The sequence below is a fragment of the Caloenas nicobarica genome, chromosome 37 (assembly GCF_036013445.1).
Source record: "Caloenas nicobarica isolate bCalNic1 chromosome 37, bCalNic1.hap1, whole genome shotgun sequence".
In the NCBI taxonomy this organism is placed as follows: domain Eukaryota; kingdom Metazoa; phylum Chordata; class Aves; order Columbiformes; family Columbidae; genus Caloenas; species Caloenas nicobarica.
This window is the reverse complement of record NC_088281.1, coordinates 900816-913538: the sequence shown is the minus strand read 5'-3', so window position 1 is coordinate 913538 and position 12723 is coordinate 900816. Positions and strand designations below refer to the sequence as shown.

The following is a 12723-nucleotide window of genomic DNA, read 5'->3' as shown; positions in this document are numbered from 1 at the left end:
GAGGAGGAAGGTTTTGGGTGAGTTTTGGCGGTTTCTGGGGCCTCAGCGGTGCTGCTGGTTTGGCGCTGGGCTTTGGGTGCCGGTGACACCGGGAGGGTCCCAGGCGGGTCCCCGGGGTTTGTCCTCGGGGACGGGGGCGACACCGGGGGGGTCGGAGTCACACGGCGTCACCAGGGGTCTCTGCGGTGGAGAGGAGCACCCGTGGGAGGGGGAACAGGGACCATGAGCACCCAAGATTTGGGGACACCAGGGACATTGAGCACCCATGACATGGGGACACAGGGACCCTGAGCACCCATGATTTGGGGACACCAGGGAGCTTGAGCACCCAGGGACCCTGAGCACCCAAAATTTGGGGACACCAGGACACTGAGCACCCATGATTTGGGGACATGGGGACCATGAGCACCCAAGATTAGCAGACACCAGGGTCCCCAAGCACCCAATGTCCCCGAGCACTTGTGACATGGGGACCCCAGGGACTCTGAGCACCCAAGATTTGGGGACACCAGGACACTGAGCACCCATGATCTGGGGACACCAGGGTCCCCAAGCACCCAATGTCCCCAAGCACCCATGACGTGGGGACACCAGGGACCCCGAGTACCCAAGATTTGGGGACACCAGGGACCCCAAGCACCCAAGATTAGGGGATACCAGGGACATTGAGCACCCGTGATTTGGGGACATGGGGACCCTCAGCACCCAAGATTTGGGGACACCAGGGACCCCAAACCCCCCTGTCCCCTGGTGTCCCCCTACCCGTACCTGCCCATCGGGTGCCACGTGCGGCCGTCCGGCTCCGTGCTCCGTGCCACGGAGCCACCTCTCGCGTCCCCCCGGCACCGTTGAGCTCCCGCCCTCGCCGCCCTGGCGCTGCTGCCGGCTCCATGCGCTGCCGCCTCCGTTCCCTCGGCGACCGTCCCGTTGGTGATAGTCCCCAACCGCCTCTCCCAACCTCAGCCCCTCCATCTTCTCGACGGCACTTTGGACACTGGGGACGATCCGAGACGCTTTCAAATCCTCTTGGCAAACCCGGTAGTAGCCGGTGGCCCCGAAACTGGCCTTGAGCTGCTGCAGGGAGATGAAGGGATGTCTGAGCGCGGCGCTGGGGCCGATGCGCTTGTGCGAGTCCCACGTCAACATCCTCTTGACCAGCTCCACCATCCCGCGCAGGTCGCAGCGCTCGGCCAGCGCCTCGCGGTTGGGATCCGGCGCCGGGCGGATGTTGACGACGGCCAACTGGTCCAACGAGGAGAAGACGAATTTCCTCCTCTCCGCCCGCGCCGGCGCCTCCTCGCCCGGTGCTTTGAGCTGCCACGACCCAGCGGGATGCGGTACGCGGCAGAAGAACGACGGCGCCTTGCGCGCCACCCGCAGCAGCTCGCTGCGCGGCAGCCCCAGCGTGGAGCAGATGTACCGCACCTGGTCGTGCTCGTCGGCACCAGGGTAGAGCGGCCAACCCAAGTGCAGCTCGGCCAACACGCAGCCCAGCGACCACACGTCCACCTTCTCGCAGAACGGCAAACCCAGCAGGATCTCCGGCGCACGGTAGAAGCGCGATTGGATGTACGGGTCCTCGACGTGGCGAACCTCGGCGAAGACGCTGGCTGAGCCGAAATCGATGAGTTTGACGCGGAATGGGAACCGCGCGTGGTCGACGAGCATGATGTTCTCCGGCTTGAGGTCAGCGTGGATGATGGAAAGCTCCTTCAGCTTGACCAGCGCCACCAAAACCTGCGTGGCGATGGTGCGGATGTGCCGGACGGGCAGCGGCGAGAAGTTGTTTTGCTTCTGGAAGTCGAAGAGGTTTTGCTGGAGGAGCTCGAAGACCAAGTAGGTGCGGGAAGCGTCTCCAAAGGACTCGAGGAACCGCACGACGTGCGACCGGTCGGCGCCGGCGCGGCGCAAGGCGCGCAGCAAACGCAGCTCGTTCTTGGCCACGTGTCCGCCGTGCCCGTCGTTACGCAGGATTTTAATGGCCACCATCTCGCCCGTGCTCGTGCGCCGGCCCCGGGCGACCTCGCCGAACGTCCCTTTGCCCACCGTGGCCACCACGTTGTAGTGCTCGGTGCCCACGGCCAATGTCCCCATGGTGTCGCCGTCCCCGGAGGGGTTTGGGACGCACGAGGGTTCCGGCGTCGCCGGGACGGAATGTTCTGTTGGGGACGGCGACTGTGCAGGCTGGGCCGGGGCTTGGGGCCACAAAACCCAGCCTAAGGCTCTTAAAACTCAGCCTAGTGCGCTAAAATCCAGCCCAGGCCCCCCCAAAACACATCGCATCACCTGAAAACCCATCACAAACCCCCCCCAAACCCAGCCTAAGCCCCCAAACCCAGCCTGAGCCCCCCAAAACCCAGCTTAAGCCCCCTAAAACTCATCCTAAGCCCCTTAAAACTTAAGGCTCTTAAAAGCCCCCAAACTGAGCCTAAGCCTCTTAAAACTTAGCCTAATGTGCTAAAATCCAGCCCCGGCCCCGCCAAAACCCATCACATCACCTGAAAACCCATGACAAACTGCCCCAAAACCCAGCCTAAGCCCCAAAACCCAGCCTAAGCCCCTTTAAACCCATCCTAAGACCCCCGAAACCCATCCTAACCCTCCCAAAACCCATCCTAAGCCCCTCAAAACCCGCCCCTGGTCCCCCAAAACCCAGCTCTGGCCCCCACAAAACCCATCCTGAGGCTCCTAAAAGCCCCAAACCCCATCCTAACCTCCCTGAAACCCATCCTAACCCTCCTAAAACGCAGCCCTGGTCCTTTAAAACCTATTTCAAGCCCTCCCAAAACCCATCCTAAGCCCCCTTAAACCCATCCTAAGCCCCCCAAAACCCACCCTGGTCCCCCAAAACCCACCCCTGGTCCCCCAAAACCCAGCTCTGGCTAAGCCACTTAAACCTCATCCTAAGGCCTCTAAAAGCCCCAAAACCCACCCTAAGCCCCTTAAAACCCATCCTAAGGCCCCTAAAAGCCCCCAAACCCATCCCAAGCCCCCCAAAACTCATCCTAAGCCCCTCAAGCCCCATCCTAAGCCCCCTAAAGCCCAGCCCTGGTTCCTTAAACCCCTCAAAATCTATTTCAAGTCCCCCCAAACCCATCCCTGGCCCCTTAAAACCCATCCTAAGCCCCCTAAAACCCATCCTAAGCCCCCTAAAACCCATCCTAAGCCCCCCAAACGCCATCCTAAGCCCCTTAAAACCCATCCTAAGTGCCCCAAACCCCACAGAGCCACTCAGAGCTTGTTTTTTTGGCAGGTTAATGTTTATTCCAGCTGAGCCAAAAGCCAAAGGGTCGGGGTTGTGCCCCACCTTCCCCAGTTAATATGAAAAACTGGCAAAAACTGGCCAAAAAAAGCGCTGCAAACTCCTCCCCACAAAAAGCCAAATTGGGGTTTTTTGGGGGGGTTCAAGAGGGTTTTGGGGAGCGAGCGGTGCTTTGCGGCCCCGTCATTTGCTCAGGGGGTCCCCAAAACCCATCGTGCTCGGGGGCGTCACCACTCGCAGGGCTGGGGACTCAGCACCAGCTTGGGCAGCTGGAATTTTGGGGTCCCCCCAAAATGGAATTTCGGGGTCACCGCGGTCGTCACCGTCGCATCGGGACAGAGCTCGACGTCGGGGAATCGCGGCTTTGGGGGGGAGCCCTGAGGGGCAACCCCCACCTTAGGCCGGGTTTTAGGGGACACCGGGGGGGACCCCGCTTTAGGCCGAGCTTTGGGCGCCTCCGGGGGGGTGAACCCCACTTTGGGCACCCACCGCCAAATCTTGCCCTGGGCTTCACCGTTGACGCACCCAACAGGATCCCCCCCCGGCTCAGCGCCTCCTTTCTCCTTCACCTTCACCGACCCAGCCAAACCGGCACCGAATTTGGGCAATTTCACCCCGAAACGCTGTCCCGCCTCCTTCTCGCCGCTCTCGTCCATCCCCGGCGGTGCCAACTCCAACGCTGGCACCTTCAAGGGTTTCGGCATCTTCCCGTCGAGCGGACGGTCCCGGCGCTTGGCGGCAAAACCCGCGGTGAATTGGGGGGTCAGCGCTTGCGCCCCCTTGGCCTTCGCCTTCAACCACGTGGCGCCGGGACCCTCTGTCACCTTCCTCCCCACCGCGGCGAGCACCAAACTCTCGGCGCTCCCGCCGCGCCGCAGCGTTTTGGTGCCGCTGCCGCCGCCACGGATATCAGGGCTGGATCCTCCGAATTTGGGCAATTTCACCCCAGCACCCGATTCCGGCCCGGCGAGGAATTTGGGTAATGACCCCCCCGAGCGCGGCGGCCGCGGCTTCGTCCCAGTGTCACTGTCACCGAAAGGCGCCAGGGACAATTTGGGGATTTTGAGCTTGACGCCGCCACCCGGTGCTAAAACCGGTTCTAAAGATGCCGGAGGTGATGCTGGGGGGGACGCGCCGCCCGTTTTGAATTTGGCGATGGCCAAGCCGACCCGTGGCAGGGTGAATTTGGCAGCTTTGGCTTTGCCGTCCCTGCTGAGCGGCACCGGCACCGGGGGGGCGATTTCCAGCGCCGGCACCGCCGCAGTGGGTTCCAGCTCCAGGCTGAGCTTGCGCAGCCCTTCGGCGAACCCGGGCGGCACCGCGGGCGGCACCGCGGGCGCGTCCGGCAGCGCCAGGCCCAGCTCCACGTGCGGCACCGCGATGTCAATGGCTGGTGGCGCCGGGAAGCTCGGCCGCGGCTCCACTCGCGCCGGCGCCTCCGCTTTGGCGGCACCGAACTCGGGGACGAGCTCGACGGCGGCGCTGGGGACAGCGATGGCGATGGAGGGGACGCGAATGGCGCCGAACGTGGGTTCCGGCGCTTTGGGTTTGGTCGCCCCGTCCTTGCGCTCGGCGCCACCTCCCGCGTTAATTTGGGGACGTTTGGCAGCGGCTCCAGGTCCCTCTGGTACTTTGGGGGCGTCGCGGGGGCTCTCCGGGGTGGCTGGTGGTGACGCCATGGCCGCGGTTTTGCCGGCAGCCGCTTCCTTCACCGTCACGCGGCGCGGGGGGGCAGGTGGGGACGGTTTGGGGACAGTCGGGGCCGGTTCGGTGACGCTCGGGGCTGGTTCAGCGACGATGCGGCTCGACAGCAGTTTGGGGAGCTGGGGGGGGGAAAGTCCATGGGGATCCCCCAAAAATCCGTAGGGACCCCCAAGTATCCATAGAGACCCCCTGAGCACCCCCACATCCATAGGGACACCCCCAAAAATCCATAGGGACCACTCGAAAGTCCCACATCCGTAGGGACCCCCCAGCACCCATAGTGGCCCCCCCAAGCACCCCACAACTATAGGGACCCCCCAAAAACCATAAGGACACCCCAAGTATCCGTAAGGACTCCCTGAACACCCCACATTTATAGGGACACCCCAAAATCCATAGGGACCACCCTAAGTACCCCACATCTGCAGGGACACCCCAGCATCTATAGGGACCCCCCCCAAAATCCTTAGGGACCCCCAAGCACCCATAGAAACCCCCCTGAGCACCCCCACATCTATAGGGACACCCCCAAACGTCCCACATCTATAGGGACCTCCCAGCACCCATAGTGACCCCCCAAGCACCCCACATCTATAGGGACTCCCCCCAAAATCCATAGGGACCCCCCCTAAACGTCCCACATCTATAGGGATGCCCCTAAATGTCCCACATCTGTAGGAACCCCCCCAAAATCCACAGGGACTCCCAAGTATTCACCCCCCATCCATAGGGACCCCCCAGAAATCCATAGGGACTCCCCCAAATGTCCCACGTCCATAGGGACCCTCCAGCATTGATAGGGGCCCCCCGGCATCTCACATCTATAGGGACACCCCCAAAATCCATCGGGACTCCCCAATCACCCCAAGTCCATAGGGACCCCCAGCACCCATAGGGAACCCCTGAGCACACATAGGACCCCCCCACATCCATAGGGACCATCCATAGGGCCCCACCAGCCTGGTGACCATCCCCTGCTGTCCCTTGTCACCCGTGTCACCCTCCATAGGGACCCCTCGAGCACCCATAGGGAACCCCAGCACCCATAAGACACCCCAGAAAATCCATAGGGACCCCCCAAATCCATAGGGACCCTCTCTAGGGACCCACCAGCCTGGTCACTTCCCCCACTGTCCCTTGTCACCTGTGTCACCCTCCATAGGGACCCCTCGAGCACCCATAGGGACCCCCAGCACCCATAGGATTCCCCCACATCCATAGGGACCCCCCAAATCCATAGGGACCCCGCCAAATCCATAGGGCCCCACCAGCCTGGTGACCATCCCCCGCTGTCCCTTGTCCCCCATGTCCCTTGTCACCTGTGTCACCCTCCATAGGGACCCCCCAGCACCCATAGGGACCCCCAGCACCCATAGGACCCCCAAAAAAATCCATGCGGACCCCTCAAATCCATAGGGACCCTCTCTAGGGACCCACCAGCCTGGTCACTGTCCCTTGTCACCTGTGTCACCCTCCATAGGGACCCCCAGCACCCATAGGACCCCCCACATCCATAGGGACCACCCATAGGGCCCCACCAGCCTGGTGACCATCCCCTGCTGTCCCTTGTCACCCGTGTCCCTTGTCACCTGTGTCACCCTCTATGGGGACCCCTCAAGCACCCATAGGGACCCCCAGCACCCATAGGACCCCCCAAAAAATCCATGCGGACCCCTCAAATCCATAGGGACCCTCTCTAGGGACCCACCAGCCTGGTCACTGTCCCCCACTGTCCCTTGTCACCTGTGTCACCCTCCATAGGGACCCCTCGAGCACCCATAGAGACCCCCAGCACCCATAGGATTCCCCCACATCCATAGGGACCCCCCAAATCCATAGGGACCCCGCCAAATCCATAGGGCCCCACCAGCCTGGTGACCATCCCACCCTGTCCCTTGTCCCCCATGTCCCTTATCACCCTCCATAGGGACCCCCCCCAGCACCCATAGGACCCCCCACATCCATAGGGACCACCCATAGGGCCCCACCAGCCTGGTGACCATCCCCTGCTGTCCCTTGTCACCCGTGTCCCTTGTCCCCTGTGTCACCCTCCATAGGGACCCCCCAGCACCCATAGGGACCCCCAGCACCCATAGGACCCCCCAAAAAATCCATGCGGACCCCTCAAATCCATAGGGACCCTCTCTAGGGACCCACCAGCCTGGTCACTGTCCCCCACTGTCCCTTGTCACCTGTGTCACCCTCCATAGGGACCCCTCGAGCACCCATAGGGACCCCCAGCACCCATAGGATTCCCCCACATCCATAGGGACCACCCAAATCCATAGGGACCCCGCCAAATCCATAGGGCCCCACCAGCCTGGTGACCGTCCCGCGCTGTCCCTTGTCCCCCGTGTCCCTTGTCACCGGCCGCCGCACGCGCAGGGACACCCGGCAGCCCCCGGCCCCCTCCAGCACCCGCGTCACCTCCTCGGGGGGGGTCCCCTCGAAGAACACGCGGGCGCTCAGCAGCCGGTCCCCTGGGGGCACAGGGCGGGGGTCAGCGCAGTGTCACCCCCCGGGGACACGGCGGGATCAGGGGTGTCCCCACCTGGGCGCAGCCGCAGGGATTTGGGCGCCTGGGTGACGATGAGGCCGTGACGGTCACGGGTGACAGTGACACCGGCCACCCCCCGGGAGGGGGACGTGTCCAGCTCCTCCTGGGGTGACAATGGGAGGGGACAATGGGGTGGGGACAATGTGGGGGGACAATATGGGGGGGACAGTGGGGGTGGGACAATGGGGGTGGGGACAATGGGGGGACAATGGGGAGGACAAGGCGGGGACAATATGGGGGGACAATGGGGTGGGGACAATGGGGGTGAGGATGGGGGGGACAATGGGGAGACAAGGGGGGAGACAATATGGGGGGGACAATGGGGTGGGAACAATGGAGGTGGTGACAAGGGGGGCACAGTGGGGGGACAAGGGGGGTGACATTTGGAACAATGGGGGACAAGGCGGGGGAAATGTGGGGGGACAAAGGGGTGGGGACAATTGGGGACAAGGGGGGGACAATGGGCACAAGGGGAGGGATAGTGGGGGGACAAAGGGGGAACAATTTGGGACAAGGGAGGACAGCGGGGGGACAAGGCGGGGGGGGCAGGATCTGTCCCTCACCTCCATGTCGGGGGGGACACAAGGAGGGTCCCCTGGTCCTGGGGGTGACACTGGGGTCCGGGGGGTGACACAGCTGGTGCCTCCGCTCCTGAAAATGGGGGGGGACAGATACCCACCCCCCCCGTTACAGCCCCCGAATTTCACCCCAAAACCCCCATTGCGCCCCCAAACCCCCCAAATTGTCCCCCCAACCCCCCCACTGTCCCCCCAAAAACCCCCATTCTCCCACCCCAGACCCCCCCAATTTCTCCTCAACCCCCCCAAATTTCCCCCTGCAGTTGGGGGGGCCCCTGCACCCCAAAACCCCATCTCCCCCCCCAAACCCCCTCCAATTCCCCCCTAGACCCCCCCAATTTCTCTCCCCAGACCCCCCCTAGTTGCCCCCCCCCCCAAAAAAAAACCCCCAACCCTATGGGGGGCCCCCCCTGCACCCCAAAACCTGCAGCCTCTCCCTCCGGCTCCGCCGCTCTCCTGGGACGTCCCTGCTTGGGGGGGGGGCACATAAAACCGGGGGGACCCAGGCATCCGGGCCCCCCCTAAAAGAGGACCCAGGCGTCCGGGCGCTCCAGCCCACGCCGACTCAGCAAATGTCACCAGATGTCGCCCCCCCTCGGCGTGGGCGGGGGGGGACACAAGAGGTTCCTTGTCATGGGTTTGTCACACCCCCCCCCCCAAATAAAAAAGGGAATTTGGGGAATTTGGGGGATTCAGCGGAAAATTGTGTGGGATGGAGAGTGGTGACATTGGGGGGGGACGGGGACACTGGGGGGGAACAGGGACAATATGGGGGGGACAGGGACACTGGGGGGGAACAGGGACAATATGGGGGGGACGAGGACGTTGGGGGACACTGTGGGGGGGACATGGACAATATGGGGGGGACGAGGACATTGGGGGACACTGGGGGGGACATGGACAATATGGGGGTACAGGGACAATGGGGGGGACAGGCACAACATGGGGGGGACAGGGACAATATGGGGGGGACAAGGACAATGGGGACACTGCGGGGGGGACAGGGACAATATGGGGGTGACAAGGACATTGGGGGACACTGGGGGGGACATGGACAATATGGGGGGGACGAGGACATTGGGGGACACTGGGGGGGACAGGGCCAATATGGGGGTACAGGGACAATGGGGGGGACAGGCACAATATGGGGGGGACAGGGACAATGGGGGGGACACTGCGGGGGGGACAGGGACAATATGGGGGGGCCGAGGACAATGGGGACAGTGGGGGGAACAGGGACAATATGGGGGGGACAGGGACACTAGGGGGGGACAGGGAAACTGGGGGGGACAGGGACACTGGGGGGGGACACTGGGGGGGGACAGGGCCAATATGGGGGGGACGAGGACATTGGGGGACACTGGGGGGGACGTGGACAATATGGGGGGGACAAGGACATTGGGGGACACTGCGGGGGGGACAGGGACAATATGGGGGGGACAAGGACAATGGGGACACTGGGGGGGACAGGGACAATATGGGGGACACGGGGACAATATGGGGGACACAGGGACACTGTGACCGCCCTGTGGGACCCCCAAAGCACCCCTGGGCCCCCCCCGTAGCACAACCAGGGCCTCCCGGACGCCTGGGTTCCCCCCTCAAGCAGCCGAGCAATGCGCTGACTCAGCAAAGCCCAGCAGCACCCATGGGTGGGCGGGTGAATGGGACCGTTGATGGGGGGGGAGAAACCTGGGGAATTCGGCAGCACCCACTCCCGAGCCTTGGCACCCATGGGTGCTGCAGGGCCCCCCCAAACACCCAGGGGTCCCCAAAACCCCCCCAGACACCCATTGGTGCTGCAGGGCCCCCCAAACACCCAGGGGTCCCCAAAACCCCCCCAAACACCCATGGGTGCTGCAGGGCCCCCCCAAACACCCAGGGGTCCCCAAAACCCCCCCAAACACCCATGGGTGCTGCAGGGCCCCCCAAACACCCAGGGGTCCCCAAAACCCCCCCAAACACCCAGGGGTCCCCAAAACCCCCCCAGACACCCATGGGTGCTGCAGGGCCCCCCCAAACACCCAGGGGTCCCCAACGCCCCCCCAGACACCCATGGGTGCTGCAGGGCCCCCCCAAACACCCAGGGGTCCCTGAGACACCCCCCCAAACACCCATGGGTGCTGTAGGGCGCCCGCAAGCACCCAGGGGTCCCCAAAACCCCCATGGGTGCTGCAGGGGACCCCAAACACCCAGGGGTCCCTGAGACACCCCCAGACACCCATGGGTGCTGCAGGGCCCCCCCAAACACCCAGGGGTCCCCAACCCCCCCCCAAACACCCATGGGTGCTGCAGGGCCCCCCCAAACACCCAGGGGTCCCCAAAACCCCCCCGACACCCATGGGTGCTGCAGGGACCCCCCAAACACCCAGGGGTCCCCAAAACCCCCCCCAAACACCCATGGGTGCTGTAGGGCGCCCGCAAGCACCCAGGGGTCCCCAAGACCCCCCCAAACACCCATGGGTGCTGCAGGGACCCCCCAAACACCCAGGGGTCCCCAAGACCCCCCCAAACACCCATGGGTGCTGCAGGGACCCCCCCAAACACCCAGGGGTCCCCAAAACCCCCCCAAACACCCATGGGTGCTGCAGGGACCCCCAAACACCCAGGGGTCCCCAAAACCCCCCCAGACACCCATGGGTGCTGCAGGGCCCCCCTCAAACACCCAGGGGTCCCCAAAACCCCCCCCCAAACATTCAATTCCCCATTTTCTTCCATTTTCTGAAGGAACAATAACTTCATAAATAGTTTCCCGCCTTTTTATGCTTCTATGACAGGAGTTAAGCTCAGACTACCGGGTAGGCCGGGACCAAAAGGGTCGCCTGCTCCCACCTCAACCGCTTAAAACAACCCGGAGAAACGCACAAAACCGCAAATTCTGTTTCTAAGGCGGCGGGGGGGGGAGCGGAAATTAAATCTGTTACGTCCCTGCTGTTGTGGAAAAGTTGAGGTTCCTCCAAACTTCCAAAATGTTCAACCAGGAGAGGCCGATGCCCCGAAAGATGGTGGTGAAAGGAACGCAACCCTCCGGCGTCACCCTCACGTTGGCCTTTGAACCAGCGGTTACGATTTTTTCTGGGAAATTCCCCCATTTTTTTTCCCGTTTTCTGAAGGGATAATTACCTCAGAAACAGCTTCCCGCCTTTTTACGATTCTACGGCAGAGACGTGAGGAGTTAAGCTCAGATTACCGGGTAGGCCGGGACCAAAAGCGTCACCTGGTCCAACCTCGGCCTCTTCAAACAACCCGGAGAAACGCACGAAACCGCAAATTCCGTTTCTAAGGGGGAAAATATTTAAATTCTGGACGGCCCCGCTGTTGCCCGCGGGCGAGGACGACGCTCGTCCTGGTTTTGACACCCTGGTTTTCTCCTCAAAATTAAGACGCAGAACCTGAGAAGACGCCGAAACCGCAGCTACGGAACGAACCGCGGTCCAGGGAGCAAAAAAAAAAAGGTAATTTAGGCTTTTGTGACAACCGTTTTGGGTACAAACACGCTAAAAAGCGTCAAAATCCAGGATTTGCAGCTACAGGCCCCAAAACCCCACCTGGTGCTGCTCAGCGACACAAAACTTTCGTATTTTAACATGTCCGAACCAAATATTTTCATATTTGAACATAGACGACCCAATTGGTTTCATATTTTAACACGTCCGACCCAAATATTTTCATATTTGAACGCATACAATCCAAATCTTTTCATATGTTAACACGTATGACCCAAATCTTTTCATATTTGGACACAAACAACCCAAATATTTTCACATCCTAAGACGTCCAACCCAAATATTTTCATATTTTAAGACATACAACCCAGATATTTTCATAGTTGAACGCACACGACGCAAATGTTTTCATATTTTAATATGTACGAACCAAATATTTTCGTGTTCATCGGGTCCAAACCAAATATTTTCATATTTTAACACATCCCAACCAAATAAAGGGGCACGAGAGAAATTGTTACTGGCAGAAAATCGCAAGATGTTCTCACTAAAGGGATTTAATGGCCAGGCGGGTGGAGCCACTCGGAGCAATCGGGCTGTTGTAATTAAGAAAATCGTTTTCAAATTGCCGAATATCATTTTGTGGCCGAAGACGAAGGAATTCGTTCTCTGGCAGAGGCGAAGAATTACAAAAACATTTTAAATTAGCGATCGTAGGTGCGGTTGCACCTCAGGAGTGATGAGTTTGTGTCCCTGGGAGGCAAAAATGTGATTAAAAAATCCAGGGAAATCACCAATATCGACAAAAGAAGAACCATCCGGTTCCTTTTTTTTTTTTTTTTTTTTGGTAATAAAACAGAATTATATCTGCATAATCTGATCCCAGTCTCACAAATATACCCAATAACAGAATCCCTCAAATTATTTTTTCCTCCATTGATGCTCGAGAACAAAACCAGAGGCCTCAGCAAATCCCCGCGTCACAGAAACGCCAAAAGACGCCTCGGAATTTCGCAATTAGTAAGAATAACTCTACGAAAATCCAGAATTTAATTGCTTTGGCTTGGCCGCCGCTTAATTTCCTCGGTTCGTTCTTTCACATCCAAACAGGAGAGAGAATTTTGAGTCCGTTCAAGGGATAATAGTACGAAAAAAACCCACTTCTTTTCCCGTTAA

The 12723-nt window shown here is 60.7% G+C and overlaps 2 protein-coding genes across 2 annotated transcripts; both read right to left on the bottom strand.

Annotated features, from left to right (window-relative positions):
* Positions 1-42: 42 nt before the first annotated feature.
* On the bottom strand, positions 43-2094 carry HIPK4 (homeodomain interacting protein kinase 4). Its single transcript, XM_065655093.1, has 2 exons — positions 769-2094; positions 43-180 (listed from the first exon to the last, which is right to left on the bottom strand). The coding sequence occupies exons 1-2, from the start codon at positions 2092-2094 to the stop codon at positions 43-45; spliced, it is 1464 nt and encodes a 487-aa protein (XP_065511165.1).
* Positions 2095-3254: 1160 nt separating this feature from the next.
* PRX (periaxin) lies at positions 3255-8584 on the bottom strand. The gene is made up of 5 exons (XM_065655222.1): positions 8526-8584; positions 8087-8174; positions 7518-7626; positions 7283-7446; positions 3255-5085 (listed from the first exon to the last, which is right to left on the bottom strand). The coding sequence occupies exons 2-5, from the start codon at positions 8090-8092 to the stop codon at positions 3490-3492; spliced, it is 1875 nt and encodes a 624-aa protein (XP_065511294.1). The 5' UTR covers positions 8093-8174; positions 8526-8584; the 3' UTR covers positions 3255-3489.
* Positions 8585-12723: the final 4139 nt, after the last annotated feature.

Bases quoted from the DNA above. Each gene is read 5' to 3' on its own strand.
- HIPK4 (XM_065655093.1), bottom strand. From the start codon at position 2,094: ATGGGGACATTGGCCGTGGGCACCGAGCACTACAACGTGGTGGCCACG. The intron at 181-768 runs GTACGGGTAGGG...TCTCCACCGCAG, and splicing joins ACGTGGCACCCGATGGGCAG to AGACCCCTGGTGACGCCGTG.
- PRX (XM_065655222.1), bottom strand. The intron at 7,447-7,517 runs GTGGGGACACCC...CTGTGCCCCCAG, and splicing joins ATCCCTGCGGCTGCGCCCAG to GGGACCGGCTGCTGAGCGCC. The intron at 5,086-7,282 runs GTGGGGCCCTAT...TCCCCCCCCCAG, and splicing joins GCGGGACGGTCACCAGGCTG to CTCCCCAAACTGCTGTCGAG.